The sequence below is a fragment of the Acomys minous genome (genome assembly GCF_964271855.1).
Source record: "Acomys minous genome assembly, chromosome: 12".
Taxonomy (NCBI): Eukaryota; Metazoa; Chordata; class Mammalia; order Rodentia; family Muridae; genus Acomys; species Acomys minous.
The window spans coordinates 25,602,293-25,619,543 of record NC_140493.1 but is presented as its reverse complement, the minus strand read 5'-3'; the positions used below and the strand labels follow the sequence as shown (position 1 = coordinate 25,619,543).

General features: G+C 48.5%; 1 protein-coding gene across 3 annotated transcripts in view; it reads left to right on the top strand.

Annotated features, from left to right (window-relative positions):
* Positions 1-726: 726 nt before the first annotated feature.
* The window catches only part of ADCK5 (aarF domain containing kinase 5), a 25,956-nt gene continuing 9,431 nt past the window's right edge, over positions 727-17,251 (top strand). For 2 of the 3 annotated variants that reach the window (XM_084748661.1, XM_084748660.1), the window contains exon 1: positions 11,579-11,678. In XM_084748661.1, the coding sequence (XP_084604787.1) occupies positions 11,583-11,678 (96 nt within the window). In that variant the 5' untranslated portion in view covers positions 11,579-11,582. Of the gene's footprint in view, positions 874-11,578; positions 11,679-17,251 lie in introns of those variants that run through there. The other variant, XM_084748662.1, reaches the window with a different exon arrangement.

Genomic DNA, 17,251 nt, shown 5'->3' with positions numbered 1-17,251 from the left:
AGTCTGAGTTTAATCTCTGGAACCCGTGTAAAGGTGGAAGGAGAGAACAAACTCCACAAAGCTGTCCTCTGACCTCCATACGCGCACGCAGGTGCATGCACACACACCATGGCCTAAGTGCCTTCATAGGCTCACACATGCACAATAATAATAAATTAAAGCTTTATCAGGAGACTTATCCTACCTAGGGGACAGTAGTACCAGCAGCCCTCCCTAAAGCCTCGGGAAGCCCTCACTGAGCTCTCAGTCTAAAGCCTAAGGTGCCTCCTTGGTACCCTTTTCTATACTCAGTTGTGTCTGTATGCAACAAAGCCCAGTCTTTAAGACTCTATAATCAGCTGGGCGTGGTGGCACATGCCTTTAATCTCAACACTTGGGAGACAGAGGCAGGCAGATCACTGTGAGTTCAAGGCCAGCCTGGTCTACAAAGTGAGTCCAGCCCAACCAAGGCTACACAGAGAAACCCTGTCTCGAAAAACCAAAAAAAAAAAAACCAAAACAACAAAAAAAAAGCCATTTGATCAAGGCTAAGTGTATATTCTTGATAATTCTGCTAATTGCTCATCTGCTTTTCATGGTCTACAGAGTTAGATCTGAACTCTGACCATCCTTTTTGGAGAACAGCCTTGGAACTGGACCTCTGGGTTTGTAACTGCTACACTTTCAGCAAGTCCTACGGTTAGCCCTTTGGACCTGTGTCAGAGCTGATGGCCCAATTTTATCTCCTCTCATTTGCAGCTAATCTTTAGACAGAACACCACAGGTCAAAGGCTGGGCCGCCTGTCCTCACAGACGCCAAGGAGCACTACCAGGAAGTGATTCTTCACCGTGCACTTTATCACCGAGGAGGAAACCGACAACACCTCATCTCTGGTCAGTGGGGCTGGAAACAAAGGCAGTTAAGTCAATCATTCCGAAAGGTTAGTCTTGTCCCCCCCGGTCAAAGTGTTCAACCTCGCCTCTAGGACTCATCCTGTTAGGATGTCTCTCCTATTTTCCCCTTGTTCCTCGCTATGGTCTGCTTCTGCGCAGCTGGGCGTGCACATCCACAAGGCTGCCGAACCCTGCCTTCACCCTGCAGCATTACCTGGGCCAAGGGTCAAACAAAGAACAGAGCAGCAGCCCCAGCGGCAGCACGTCGCCCGTGTTGAGCAACTTAAGGATTTGTGTGTGCAGATTCCCTTCGCCAATATAGACTGCTGAAGTGTGGGTGTTTCTACTCCCTTGGGATCTCTCCCACTCTCAGAGGCTCTTTCTCTCTTTTCCTCAATCAATCTATATTCATTCTGCTAGGAACCCTCCCCTCCCTTTCCCCTCATCCCCTCACCCCACCTTGTCCCTTAATCATTTCCCACTGTAAGACCTGGGTCGTATACGCCATGGCGTCCTGCTGCTGTGCATGCGGCTGGTCAAGCATGGCCTTTTGAGACGTACCATGGAAACCACCCGAAGGGTCTGTACTGCTAATACTGAGAACATTCTTACTGCCCTTTGAGCCCGTACCTACACCTGGAAGTGTCTTACTCTTTGACTTGCCCCTCAAGAGCGTGACGTAACGGCGAGAAGGTGGCTTCGTTAGATCACGGGGAAGGAAGGTGACACCAGTTACCTTGCAGAATAAATCCTACTAGGAGAGTCTTGCGACCACAGAGACGGCGGTGGTGGTGATCAGGCCTTGAGGTGGGAGAGCACTAGGAGGCAGAGGTGCGTTGTGCCAGAGGCAGCCGGGCAGGATATAAAAGAGGACAGCGTTGTAGGTGCTATTCTGAGAAACCGCTTCAAGTAAAAGGGTAGAGGACAGAGGCACCATGGGTGGTTTATGATGAGAGAACAAGCATTCAAAGAAATCCAACAAAGGGGAGAGTTTGGCTTTAGTGGCTTTTTAGGGACCGGGCTTGCTTCTTTCCCTCGGAGCTCTGTGCACTCAGAGTTTTTCCTCTCAAGGGAGAAATTGCAGAAGGTGGCATGGCCTGATTTCCCCTGGCTGTGATATCTTAGAGTGAACTGTGCTCTTTTTTTTTTTTTTTTTTTTTTTTTTTTTTGGTTTTTCGAGACAGGGTTTTTCTGTGTAGCCTTGGCTGTCCTTGAACTCTCTTTGTAGACCAGGCTGGCCTTGAACTCAGCGATCCGCCCGCCTCTGCCTCCCGAGTGCTGGGATTAAAGGCGTGCGCCACCATGCCCGGCTTGAACTGTGCTCTTAAAGTGGCAGGCTGTAGGCTCAATTTTCTTAACAATATATTTTATTAACAACTTAGTGACCGAGCATACGTCACTTATAACCTGACTAGCCAAAACAATAGGAAATGAGGATTAATAGACACAATAACAAAACCATAAGGATATCAGTTCCGAGGAACGAGTCTCCTGCACAACCTTCAGGATTTCTTCTGCTGGAACCTCAGCAGGAGCTGGAGTCCCGACGTCTTCCCTCTAGTGGTTCTCTCTAGGAGCGTCTCGAAGTGCAGCGATGAACAGCCAAAACTATCCCAAGTCTCTAAAAAGCCCCATCACCAGTTCTGGGCTCCTTTATATATCTCCTCCCAGAGTCTGTTCACGGGATCTTTTCAGCTGGCAACAATCAAGCTCCTGCACGAAGTGGTCTGTCTTCTAGTGGATTAACCTCACTTGTTCTCTCACAAGACCGTTCCAATCCCGCACTTGGGATCCTAAAAAACAGGTTTATCTCTCCTTCAGCAGGCTCATGTCGTAATACGTCAGACCTTTTTGCTTATATTTAAAGAGGTGGGGGAGGAGGAGGAGGAGGTGCTGGAGAGATGCCTCAGGGGTTAAGAGTGCTTGCTGTTCTCACAGAGGACCCAGGCTCACTTCCCAGCATGCACATGGTGGCTCACAACCATGTGTGAGTGCAGTCCCAGGGGATCTGACGCCCTCTTCTGGCCTCTTTGAACAACACCAGGCCCAATTGAAGGGCGCACCGCATCCATGCACACAAAACACTCAAACACATAAAATAAATAAACTTTAAAAAATAGAAAAATTTGGGGTCTGGAGAGATGGCTCAGAGGTTAAGAGCACTGTCTGTTCTTCCAAAGGTCCTGAGTTCAATTCCCAGCAACCACATGGTGGCTCACAACCATCTGTAATGAGATCAGGTGCCCTCTTCTGGCATGTGGGCAGAATACTGTATAGATAATAATTTTAAAACATCTTTATAAATTAAAAAAAATAGAAAATTTAAAAAAAAAAAAGAAAAATTGCCACGCCTTTAATCCCAGTATTCAGGAGGCAGAGGCAGGCGGATCTCAGTGAGTTTGAGACCAGCCTGGTCTACAGAGCGAGTCCAGGACAGCTAGGGCCACACAGAGAAACCCTGTCTCAAACAACAACAACAACAACAACAACAACAAAAATAGAAAAACTGAAGCCGGCCGTGGTGGTACACGCCTTTAATCCCAGCACTTGGGAGGCAGAGGCAGGCGGATCGCTGTGAGTTCGAGGCCAGCCTGGTCTACAAAGCGAGTCCCAGGACAGCCAAGGCTACACAGAGAAACCCTGTCTCAAAAAACCAAAAAAAAAAAAAAAAAAAAAAAAAAAAAGAAAGAAAGAAAGAAAAACTGTAGCTGAACGTGGTGGCACACCCCTGTAATCCCAGTATTTGGGGAGGCAGAGGCAGTCAGCTCTCTGTGAGTTCCAGGCCAGCCTGGTCTGTAAAGCAAGTCCAGGACCAAAAAACAAACAAACAAACAAAAAAAAAAAAAAAAAAAGAAAGAAAGAAAAGAAAACAACAAGAAGAAGAAACAAGTCCAGGACAACCACCAAGGCTACACAGAGAAACACTGTCTTGGGGAAAAATAAGAAAAACAAAAACCAAAAACCAAAAAACAAAAAAATCAAAAAATTAGTTTATAGGAAAGGAAAGGGAAGGAGACTCACAGGTGATGGATGCTGATAAAGTCAAGTCTCCTGCTTCCTCAAGCTGATTTGGACATGAAAACAAACAGCTTGACACTGTGATCCTCACCCTTATGCCCAACACTCTGGAGGCAGAGGCAGACTCATCTCTGAGTTGGAGGCCCATTATGGTCTGCATAAAGAGTTCCTTAATAGCCAGGTCTATAGAGAGAGAGACCCTGTCACAATACATACATACATACATAAAAAGTCTATTAACCATCGTGAGCTGGCCTGACTTCTGTGTGGTCCTCTGTATTTGAAGTAACATTTTACATGTGATGTCAGAGAAGTGTGGTCAGATAATTAAGCCTAGAAACGTAGAGGTGGCAGATTAAGGAAACAGGCACTTTAATTTTGACTAGAAGAATTAGTTTAAATCTTTGTGTATCCCCAGTGATAGGAAATGGAGTTAAAATTAGGAAAGCAGTAATCTAATTGGTTGGACCCAGTTGGCTTAAGTAAGGTAAGAGGTCTGGGTAAACAGAAAGCTAGATAAAAATATAATTAAAGACACAGTGTCTGCCGATGGGCGGTGGTGCTGCAAGCCTTTAATCCTAGCACTTGGGAGGCAGAGGTAGGTGGATCTCTGAATTGAAGGACAACCAGGTCCTACAGAGCAAGTCCCGGGACAGCCAGGACTACACAGAAAAACCTGTCTGGAAATTCATGAGAGAGAGAGGTTGTTTTCTTTCTTTCTTTCTTTCTTTCTTTCTTTCTTTCTTTCTTTTTTTTTTTTAGTTTTCGAGACAGGGTTTCTCTGTGTAGCCTTGGCTGTCCTAGACTCACTTTGTAGACCAGGCTGGCCTCGAACTCACAGCGATCTGCCTGCCTCTGCCTCCCAAATGCTGGGATTAAAGGCGTGCGCCACCACCGCCCGGCTTGAGAGGTTGTTTTCTTCACCTGTAATTTTAGTAAAATGAAGATTAGCATCCTCCTTGAAAAACAAAAACAAAACAAAACAAGACAGGGTTTCTCTGTTTAATAGTCCTAGGTGTCCTGTAACTCACAGAGATATGCCTGTTTCTGCCTCCTAAGTGTTGAGATTAAAGGCACGTGTGACCACTGCCTGGCCTCAGCCAGCACTTACCCTCATGTGAACATCCATAGAAATATACATACACACATAATTAAAAATAAATCTTTAGGAAGCTGGAAGAGATGGCTCAGTGGTTAAGAGCACTGGCTGTTCTGCTGGAGGATCTGAGTTCAATTCCCAGCACCCACATAGCACTTACATGTAGTGGAAGTTTTGGTTTCTTTAAAAACTCAGTTATGTTATGTAAATATATGTATGTATGTATGTATGTATGTATATATATATATATTTGTTGTTGTTTGTTTTTGTTTTTTGAGACAGAGTTTCTCTGCGTAGCCCTGGCTGTCCTGGACTCTCTTTGTAGACCAGGCTGGCCTTGACCTCACAGAGCCCTGCCTACCTCTGCCTCCCAGGTGCTGGGATTGAAGGTGTGCGCCACCATGCCCAGTCATATTTTTGTTTTAGTCCCAAGTGTGCGATATGGAGCTGCTTTTAGTTTGTCCACAGCTGGTAATTGCCTTGTGTGTCTCAGAGAGGGGCGTGGTCTTTGCCAGCTGCAGTTAGTGGAATTCTGAGGCATGGAGAGGATGTTAATATCAGAGCCCAGAGAGAGGAGAGGACACTTGGTGGAGTTGGTCCGAGGAGGAAGAAGGCTGCTGGTTCTGCTGGACTACTGGACATCCTGACAACGGAGGTTGTTACTGCCCCCCCAAACCCGATGACCCTAACCAGCTGGAACTAAGCCTAAAGAGACCTATGTCCCCTGTCCCTTCCTACCTTCTTCTCCCCTACCTAGGGTTGGGGGTTGGAAGGGAGGTAGACGTTTAAGAAACTAAAATAGAATAGTTTAAAAGTAGGGCCTACGTTTGGAGAGATGGCTCAGAGGTTAAGAGTACTGCTTGGTCTTCCAAAGGTCCTGAGTTCAATTCCCAGCAACCACATGATGGCTCACAACCATCTACAATGAGATCTTGTGCCCTCTTCCGGCCTGCAGGCGTTACATGCAGGAAGAACACTGTACACATAATTTTAAAAAATCTTAAAAAAAAAAAAGGTAGGGCCTTTACTTACAACTATTTATAACTCCATTTCCAGAGGCTCTGACACCGCACATAGACATATATGCAAACAAAACATAAATGCACATAAATATAATAAAAACGAAATCATTAAAATAAATAAATAAATAATAGCTGGGCATGGTGGTGCACGCCTTTAATCCCAGCACTTGGGAGGCAGAGGTAGGCAGGTCACTGTGAGTTTGAGGCCAGCCTGGTCTACAAAACGAGTCTAGGACAGCCAGGGCTACATGGAGGAAACCCTGTCTGGACAAACTAAAATAAATAAATCAATAAATAAATCTTTAGCTGGGCGTAGAGGCTCACATCTTTAGTCCCAGCGGTCAGGAGGCAGAGGTAGGTGTATGTCTGTGAGTTCAAAGGCCAGCCTAGTCTACATAGTGAGTTCCAGAACAGTTAGAATAACAGGACAAAACCCTTGTCTCAAAAAATAAGTAAGAAAAAGAAAAAAAATTTTAATATTATGAACAGATCGTCACTTATAAAAACCAATAACCTTTGTTTGACACTCAGCTACAGCTCAGACACAAAACCCAAACAGTGGTAAGTAAATGTCAAGCTGTCAATATTCCCGAGTTCTCAGTGATCTCTATTAAACACAGTAATTTAAAGGCACTGCTTATAAATCTTACCATGAGCAAATCAAAATAACCTTTAATGATCAAAAAGAGCTCACACCCACACTCCTGGCTGCGTCTTGGGTCTGTCTTGCCTTCCGCAGCGCCCCTGCCCCTCAGACCAGCCCACTTCCACCCTCTTGGATCTGTTTCATTTCCTCTTTGAGTCCCTCTGGTCCTCTCTTGTCCTAATGCTTAAATAGCTAAGCCAGAATCTCCAATTGTGCTTCATCACAGCGGCTAGTTCTGAAATTCTCTGGCTCTGAAATTCTTCGTGGTGTTGAGGCCATGAATCCCAGTACAGTGACCCACAAACATGTGTAACCCCAGCTCCAAGTCCCCTCTGGCATCTGTACACACACACATACACACACAATCAATCAATCTAAAAAAGATGAGAGAGAAATAGCATACAGGCAGCACAGTGGTCTCTCTCACCATTGTCCGCTCGCTCTCTTAACTTTGTTTTGTTTGGTTTGGTTTCTCAAAACAGGGTTTCTCTGTGTAGCCCTTGGCTGTCCTAGATTCACTTTGTAGACCACACTGGCTCGAACTCACAGGGATCCGCCTGCCTCTGCCTCCCGAGTGCTGGGATTAAAGGTGTGCGCCATAGCGCCCGGCTCGCTCTCTTAACTTTAAGATGTATGTATCTTCACGTGCGCGTGTTTGTACAGGGGCGGGGCTGCCTTGTGTAGCTCCTACTCTCCTGTCCTTCCAGTCCCTTGTAGGAAGTGTCTTTGCTGCCTCTCAGTGGAAGACGTGGGGAGTGAAGAAGGCAGGTAGATGGGAGGGAGCCGGGGACAAGGACCCCAGAGGTGGCCGTTGTGGATGGGCTTGTCATGAGGGCCCAGGAGGAGGGAGACTGGACAATAACCAGACAATACTCTGCTGGAGTCTCCTGCTGTGGGAGCACTAAGAGATCCTGGGTGCTCGTGGAACCCCTAACCACTCCTGGGGGCCGAAATGTCACCTGGGAAAGATGAGAAACAACCCCACAGTGGGCATCTGTTTGCTTACACTCTACCAACAAGAACTAGTAAGGCGGGCTGGAGAAATGGCTTAGTGGTTAAGGGCACCGCCTGCTTTTCCAGAGGTCCTGAGTTCAATTCCCAGCAACCACATGGTGGCTCACAACCATCTATAATGTGATCTGATGCCCTCTTCTGCAGATAAAGCACTCATATGCAATAAATACAATTAAAAAAAAAAAAAGAACTAGTAAGGCTTGCCACAGGACCAGCCCAAGTATTCAGCATGCCGAGGAAGAGAGGAAGTGCGTGGGTTTAGCTGTAGGGAGAGCCAGTGGGTGAGACCATCATGGGTGCAGGACCAGGAGAAAGTGACCTGGTCCTACACAGAGAGAGGACAGGGCCAAGCCCCCCCATACACCTCCTAAGATCACAATGACAAACCCAGGTAGGAGTCCTCTGAGGTTCACTCTGGAGGAATCAGGGGGTTTACTGAGCTTCCTTACAGAGCAGAGGTGAGGGGGTCACTTAGTGGAATGTGGGTGCTCCCACCCAAAAGTCTGCCCTGGAAAGCCTTATCCAATGGAGACGATGCCACAGCTGACTAGATGGAGGCTCCTCCCCGTCTCCTAGTCCTTCTGTATCTCTGTCCTCTAGCCCCTCCCCCAGCACCCCAAGGCCACATGCAATAATAGCGGGATACTACATGCCTGCCTCTACGAGCAGGCCCAGCAAAAACGGCGGTGCCGTTGTCTCAACAGGTGCTCACAGCAGGGGCTTGGTGGTGGTAGCCTTTGAGGTCAGCCTCCTGTCTGCCCATCAAAACCTAGGGGCAAAACAGTGGGTGTTGGCCAAGCAGATCTGTGAAAGAAGATGCTATACTATGAGAAAAGTGGTCACAGGCTCCCTGTGTGGGAAGGGAGCCCCCAGGGATGAAAGCTCCCCTCCCAGAAGGGACAGACTCCTCCCCACCTCCCCCCCCCCCACCCCCCCCCCCACCCCCCCCCGTGCTTCCCTTCTGTTTTCACGGATCTGCGCCGACTGTTACCTTGTGGGAAGATGGAGAGCTGACTACAAACAGCAAGGAGTTGTTCTAGAACTTTGAACACTAAAAGGATGAAAAAAATTAGTAAACTGAAGTTTCTTCAGTGAACCCTCCAAAACTTTGGGACCAGCGTCTCAGGACAGACTTTCTATCCATCTTTTCTTATTTTGGATCTATTAAATATTTTATGTGGTTTAAAAAAGAGAGAGAGAGAGAGAGGGAGAAGGAGAGAGAGGGAGAAATGGTAGGCTCTGGAGCCAGAGCCAGAGCAGGACCACACCCTGGGGCACGAGCAATCTCTGCTCTCATCTTGGCAGGGTTACCAGCTCTGCTGTTGGAGGTCCCTGTATTTACTGGCTTCTGCCGTCCTGTGTCTTAGAGGTGGCTCCTAGTCAAAACACAGGGCTAAGCCCTGTCTAACCGTGCGTGGCTTTCCTGAGGGGGCTGCTGGCCAGGCCTGCACGGGTGCCTCCAAACAGAGTACGCCTCTTCCCCAAAGCCAAGCCCTCTCACCACCAGGTAGCTTAGCGCCACCCTTTGCTCCACGCTATGTCACCTGGAGCTTAGGAAATCCTGGCCTCCCACTAGTCTCTCTCCACAGTACCAATTTTATCTGCAAACACCCTCTTGTCCACTCTACCCCATGTCTACCACGGGGTCACTTTCTACTTCCATATCACCCAAGCTCCAAGCCCGGCTTCTAATTTCATGACTAGGCCCATCACTTGCGCTGTAAGGTTTGCGATCTCCCAGTCTCTGAGCCCCTGTATGGCTGAGTTGCTTTATGTACATCCTGACATATGATACCAAAACTACACAAAGTGTTCCAACTGCGGCAGATTACTCACTGCTGCTGGCTGAGACTGTACTCTGTAATGTTTGCAATGGTTCGGGTTAAATAGGTGTCTTGGAGTTTCCTAGGCTACATGGGGCCCCGTGACTTTCCAACAGGTAGCTCCCAGCTAGGTGTGCTTGGTTTAGGTGTGACCTCACCTGAGGCCCGAGGACTTTGATCTGCCCCCTGCTGTCTATCTGGATCCCGTTGCCTTCCCCCACCTGCCACCTACCTGTCCCATGTGCACTATGAGGAACTGGGTCACAGAGCACCCACTTCTTCCTTTTAGTTTTGGGGTTTGTGCACCCTGAATCCTTTTTGTCCCTGACATTGAACTCCACGTACTCCTGGACATGTTTTTGTTTTTGTTATTTGTTAGTGTTGTTGTTGTTGTTGTTGCTGAGACAGGGTTTCTCTGTGTGGCCTTGGCTGCTGCTCCTGCACACCTTAGCTGCTGCCTAGGCCTGGCAAGGAACAGCTCCAGAAAGAGTGAATGGGAACGGATGCCTCTGCCCTGCAGCCTCTAGCTCACAAACCTTTGAACCCCCTGATATTTGACACTCTGACTCCTGCACTCCAAACCTGATCTGGGATTGAAGGCGTGACACAATCTCAGAGCCCGCTTCAGTGGTCAATGGGAAGGCAGCTTCCCAGCTCGAGCAGGTGTGAGAGAAAATGGGAGAGGCTCAGGGTGGCCTTCAAGAACACAGAGGTCAAGCCGGGCGGTGGTGGCGCACGCCTTTAATCCCAGCACTGGGGAGGCAGAGGCAGGCAGATTGCTGTGAGTTCGAGGTCAGCCTGGTCTACAAAGCAAGTCCAGGGCAGCCAAGGCTACACAGAGAAACCCTGTCTCAAAAAACAAAAAACAAAAAAGGCCAGGCGTGGTGGCGCATGCCTTTAATCCCAGCACTGGGGAGGCAGAGGCGGGTAGATCGCTGTGAGTTCGAGGCCAGCCTGGTCTACAAAGTGAGTCCAGGGCAGCCCAGGCTAACACAGAGAGACCCTGTCTCGGAAAACCAAAAACCAAAAACCAAAACAAAACAAAAACCAAACAAAACAAAACAAAAACCACAAGGTCAACATAGGATGGTTTCTTGGCCTTAAGGGATAGCGGACAGCTACTGACAGGGGCACCCGAGGCCAGGAAAGCAGGAACTACATGGAAGTTCTGAGGATCCAGGTGGCACCTCCAGGAGAGTGTTTGCAGGAAGAATGGACATCATGGAGAATGAAGACTAAGGGGACACTAGGTCCTGGACACAGGGGACACAGCAACTGGCACAGTTGGCAGGAATGCTAAGGCACCTCTGGCTCTCTATGTGGCTGGCTCAGCAGGTGCTGTCAACTATTACTGCAATCTGAGAGCTGTAGTGAAAGTGAAAATGACCAAGTGTAAGCCGGGCGCAGTGGCACACACCTGTTATGCCAGCACTCTGGAAGGCAGAGGCAGGTGGATCTCTGTGAGTTGGAGGCCAGCCTGGTGTACAAAACGAGTCCAGGACAACCAAGGCTACACAACACAGAGAAACCCTGTCTTGGGAAACAAAAACAAAAGCAGAAGGCAGAGGCAAGTGGATCTCTGTGAGTTCGAGGCCAGCCTGGTCTTTAGAGTGAGTTCCAGGACAGCCAAGGCCACACAAAGAAACTCAGAAAACGGAGAAAAGCTAAGGACCAAACCCACAGCCTCGTGCTTGTTAGGCAATTGCTTTATCACTGAGCTAAATCCAGAACTATGAACTTAAAACAAACAAAAAGCCATCTCTGACTTAATGATAGAGTGCTTCTAGCTTGTCAAGCAGTCATGGTGGCTCACATCTGTAATACCAGCACTTGAGAGGCTGAAACAGAAAGACTGCCAGGAGTTCGAGGCCATTCTGGGATGGAGAGAGCAACGCTGTCTCAATGAAAACAAATAAAACCCCCACAAAACGCAAAAATAAATGGAAAGCGCCTCCATGTGAGCATGAAACTCAACTCTCCCATGAGCCTATACCTCGGGCGACCTCAAGGGGCCGCTGCGCCGTAGCAGAGGCCGGCATGTCTTGGGGGTGTGGTTCCTCTACTCTACCCAGCTTTACCCAGTGCGCATGCGCCTTGCGTTCTCTGCGGCGGGGTCAGCCAGGCACCAGAGACATCTACCGCGAAGCCAGGAAGAGACCGCTGCCGGGGACATGTGGCGGCCGGTGAGGACCCCGCCCCCGCACGCCCTGGACCTGGACCCTGACTCTATGCGCCCCGCATCCTAGCCTTGAGATCTGACTTCCTTATCCCGAGATCCTGGATCTAACCCAGGCCCGGGTTAGGTCCATCGACCCTAAAGCTCTGGAGAACTCTCAGATCCTCGGCCTCGCTTTGCTCCCCAGACCCTTTGGGAAGATTCAGCATCGCCTAAACCTCACCCCGGCTCCTCTCCCCCTCTTCCTGCCTCTGTCCGCAGCGCACCCCTCGTGTCTCCACGGAAAGCCGCTCTGCACCCTTTTAGCTACTTCTGGGAGGGAGACAGTGCCGGGATACTCGCTGGGTTGGGCTTGCCCTCACTCCCTTGGCTCCCTGTTCTGGCCCTGGAGGTGTCCTCGCTCATCCCCTGTCCTTGACGTGTGGCCCCTCTGCAGTTGTGCTATTTTTCAAACTTCTCCGAGGTCGTTTTTCTAGTATGCTTAGTCTTGTAGGGTTAGATTCTGATAGGCAAAGAGTTGGGTTACCTTTTGGCTTGCCGTGCGCTGCTCTGCTGTGGGTGGGTGTGTAAGGTTTTTTTGTTTTTTGTTTTTGGATGAGTCCTGTCATTCGAAACGTGCTCTAGCCATGTCACTTAATCCCCCAGACAACTCTGGGGAGTTTGCTTTTGTTTTTTGAGACAGGGTTTCTCTGTGCAACAGCTTTGGCTGTCCTGGAGCCTATAGATCAGGCTGGCCTTGAACTCAGAGATCGGCTGGCCGGCTTCTGTTTGCACCACCACTGCCGGGCTGGAAAGGCGAATTTTAACCTCGGTTTAGCAGCCGCAGCCCACTGAAGTCGGGTCCTTGTAGGCTGTTCCAGGATGGTATTCCTGGTCACAGCACCCACTGCTTCTAACTCAAATCCCCAGTCTTAGGCGGGCGTGGTGGCTCAGGCCTTTAATCTCAACACTCAGGAGGCAGAGGCAGGTGCATCGCTGTGAGTTCGAGGCCAGCCTGGTCTACAAAGTGAGTCCAGGATAGCCAAGGCTACACAGAGAAACCCTGTCTGGAAAAACCAATAAAATAAAATTCCCCAGTTTTGTCAGCTCCCAACTTTGGGAAATGTTCTGTGTCTCTGTTTCCCTTCCTGTGAGGTGCACTAGGCTATCTACCCAGTTAAACTTTTGTAGTTTGATCCCCTATTTTTTCTTTTCTTGAGACAGGGTTTCTCTGTTTAGCCTTAACTATCCTGGACTTGCTTTGTAGACCAGGCTGTCCTCGAACTCACAGCGATCTGCCTGCCTCTGCCTCCCGAGTGCTGGGATTAAAGGAGTGCGCCACCACACCCAGCTTGGTCACCCTTTTTAAGGGCCCTAGCCTGAGTCTTGGCAGTCATTCGTGCTGCAGGCCGGCTTATGTGGACACCCGTCTTTTTCCTCTAGCCCACTGTGTATGGCTGTAGGGTTCTCCTAGAGCGTGACTTTGCTGCTTCATGCAGTCACTGGGGAAGAGCTCTGGTTGAATGGGGTGTTCTGTTCTCTTCTGTTTGTTTGTTTCCTGCATACATTCATTCTCTGTAGATGGCACAGCACTTGGGAGGCAGAGGCTGGAGGATTTCTATGAGTTCAAGGACAGCCTGGTCTACATAGTGAGTTCCAAGCCACATAGTGCTAACCCCCCCAAAAAAACAAAACAAAACAAAACAAAACAACACAAAAACAAGAACCATGTGCGGAGAGTCTATGGGACTCTACCTAAATGGAAAGACGTGAAGGGGCTGTTTGACCATTGGTCAACATCACGACAGGTTGGTGAGTACCTGCTCGAGTAGCCCAGGGGAATATTCTTCTGGTGGGAGGAAATAAGCTGACCCCTTCTTTGTTTGCCAGCGGTGTGGTGGTCATGTTCTGGGCTGCTGTGGCCAGCAAAGCTGTGGCCTTACAGGGACCTGGAGAGAAGGGTAATGCTAGACAGAGACACATGGCTGTGGGTTCACTTCAAGAATAATGAAGTTCTTATCCCCCCCCCACACACACACTTTTTATATAGCACTTAACTTGCTCTCTCCCGGCAGGCAGAGCGTGAGCAAACAGTCTCTTTAACCCCTTATCTGCGTCCTTCCTGTCTGCACTTCCCTGACCCTGTGGCCTTGTTTTGCCTCCGAGGACATTCCTCCTCTGCCTTATCTCTTGCCTTCAGTTTTCCCCCACAGTCATGGGTCAGGGTTTCTGCTTGAGAAAGGAACCGCAGACCATGGACCCCCAACGTTGGGGGGGCTCTTGTTTCGGATTTGTTTGGGCTTTGGCAGGTCTGGCTACAGGCTTGGCCACCTTTGGGGCCTAAGATTCTTTCTCATGCCGGGTGTGGTGGCGCAGGCCTTTAATCCCAGCACTCAGGAGGCAGAGGCAGGCAGATTGCTGTGAGTCTGAGGCCAGCCTGGTCTACAATGCGAGTCCAGGACAGTCAAAGCTACACAGAGAAACCCTGTCTTGAAAAACAAGCAAAACAAACAAACCAACAACAACAAAAAGATTATTTCTCATTTGATGGGGATTTCAGAAGATAGCTTAATGGGTGCTGGGTAGCCTATCCAAAAAGGACACAGGCATTTGAGTCACCCTGGTGGAGGGTAGTGACTTCGGAGTTTTTAGCACAAGGCTTTATCTACTTGACTGGCATGCCTAGAGCCAGACCAACATCTCTTACCTAGGATCCTTTGCTGAGGAATCCTGGGGGGCTGGGGGGGTGGGACAGAAGGGGCAGAGGGCGTTGCAGGCACCTCCTAAAAGAATAGGTCTGTAGGCTAGTTAGAGGTGTGTGTATCCTCGTCTAAACGGAAGTCTCACGGAATCACGCCTGCCCATCTGCCTTAGCTGCCTTAGTCATTCTGTGGGTCTGTGTCCTCAGCCATGACACACCTGACTCAGCGGCCCCTTTCCTGTCCCTTTGTTCCAGTTAGTGGAAGTCTTTCTGCATTCTCAGAGTGTGACCTGTCTGCACATGTTGGGAAATGGTCTTTCTTCTCTTCTGAGCACAGTAAACCAGTGGGAACCTGGGAGCCGGGCGCGTTGGCACACATCTTTATCTCCAGCACTCAGGAGGCAGAAGCAGGCTGATCTCTCTGAGTTTGAGGCCAGCCTGGTCTACAGAGTTCCAGGACAACTGGGACTACACAGAAAAACCCTGGCTTGAAAAACAAAAAAGAAAGAAGAGAGGGAGAGGGGAGAGAGAGAGAGAGAGAGAGAGAGAGAGAGAGAGAGAGAGAGAGAAAAGAAAAGCATCAGGAAGCTAGTACACAGTAAGCAATTCAATCTGGAAAGTCGGGTTGAAGAGTCTTCTATCAGATGCAGAGAGCCGAGGGCATTGTGAGCCAGCAGAGAACTGGCACAGGGACAGAGCCTTGGCGATCTATGTGGGGCATCCTTGATCCCGCTGCAACCTTGGTGCTCTGTTGCTGGACATGTTCATAGTGTTCAGTATGTTGGGCACCGCTCCGAGGGCTTGCAAGTCATTTTGTGAGCTTAGTTCACTCTTTTATGGTGCAGTACTTTGCACTTTTCTCTAGTTGTTGTTTTTTTTGTTTTTGTTTTGTTTTTTTCAAGACTGAGTTTCTCTGTGTAGCCTTGGCTGTCTTGTCCTCAAACTCACAGTTATCTGCTTGTCTCTGTCTCTCTTGAGTGCTGGGATTACAAGCATGCAGCCACCGTGCCCAGCTCAATTTGTACTTTTTCTTTTGTAAAAAGTTTTTTTTCAATCTGTACTTTTGAAAGCAAGAATCTGAGGCTTACTCAGGAAAATGAAGTTGATTTGGTAGGTTAGTGCTGCATCCATCATCCCTTCCAGATTCACACAGGGATCTGCAACAAGCTGAGGCCGGCATTTGTTCTAGCCTTTATCTTCTTGGTCCTTAAAACCCTCTTCTTCCATGACAGCCTAGGTTACAGCGATACCCTGTCTCAAAAACAAACAAAACCAAAAACACTGAAAAAGCACAATCTCCCCAACTTGGGTTATATTAAGTGTCTCTAACTGGCATCAGCATCATCTCAGACTGGGGCCCCTGCCATAAAATAACTGCCTCATTTGTAGAATGCTACCTCTTTCCTGGGATTTTGATATTATAGAAAAATCTTCTGTAACTTGTTTCCCCTTGTGCTACTGGAGTTTGTACAGATCCTGTGCATGCTTGGCCTCTTTTTACTTTTATTTTGAGATAGGGGTTTGTCTCTGTACACCAGGCTGGCCTCCAACTCACTCACCAGGTAGCCCTGACTGGCCCTTGAACTTGCTTTTTTTTTTCTTATTTTGAGACAGGGTTTCTCTATGTAGCCTTGGCTGTCCTGGACTGGTTTTGGAGACCAAGCTGGCCTTGAACTCGAAGCAATCTGCCCGCCTCTGCCTGACCCTTGAACTTCTAATGATTCTCTTTCCTTGGCCCATGGAGTTTTGGGATTACAGACAGTTGTTAGTTCTGTTTTGTTTTTTGTTTTGTTTTGTTTTGTTTGGATACATGAGTGTATATATTCACTGGGTACAGAGTGTGTTAACACAACATTTGATCAGTGATCAAATCACCCCAGTTAGTACCTGCCCTGCACCCACATCCTCACCCCTGCATCACTGAGAAGCACCTAACAATAAAGATAGCCGAGTGGTACAGAGACTTCATTGTTGATACCTACTGTCTGAATCTACCTATTATTTTTGGTTAGGAGTCTCGCCTTTCACATCTGAGCCATCTCTCCAGCTTCTGCCTCCCGAGTGCTGGGGTTAAAGGCTATCACTACCACGCCCATATGCATAAAGACTGTCCAGGTGAGGTCAGGCAGGGAGTAGGGGCCCCCGCTGGTGAGAGGGAGTTCTCCATCTAGTGCTGAGTTCAGAAAGGCTATCCAATCTCTAACAGTAGACCATGGTGGCTTCAAACTCACAGACATCTAACTGCCTCTGCTCTTCAAGTGCTGGCATTGAAGGCTTACACAACCATGCCTGGATTGCTTGTTTGTTTGTTTTGTTTTTCTTTCATGTTTTATTGGCAGGTGTGGTGGTACACACCGTTCTTTTTAAGATTTACTATTATTTTTTAAAACTTTTGTGCAGATGTTTATGTGTTTGCATGTGGGTATTGTGCAATGTGTGCTAGTGTTCAAGGAGTCCAGAGGCTTGGGATACCCTGGAGCTGGAGGGACAGCAGTTGTGAGCTGCACACCAGGTGCTACAAACTAAACTCTGGCTATTCGGAAGAGCAGGAAATGGATCTAAGCCACTAGCTCATCTCTCTAACCTCATGCACCCCTTTAATCCCAGCATTTGGAAAGCAGAGGCGGGTTGGTCTTTCTGAGTTTGAGACCAGCCTGGTCTTGAGTTCCAGACCATCCAAGGCTACATAATGTGATCCTACCTCAAGCAATGAGGACAAGAATGGTGTTTTATTAGCATATATTAATTATACACAGTAAAGAATTTCTTCTCTTTTTTCTTTTTTGTTGTTTTGGTTCTTCGAGACAGGGTTTCTCTATGTAGCCTTAGCTGTCCTGGATTCCCTTTGAAGACCAGGCTGGCCTCAAACTCTGCCTCTGCCTCCTGAGTGCTGGGATTAA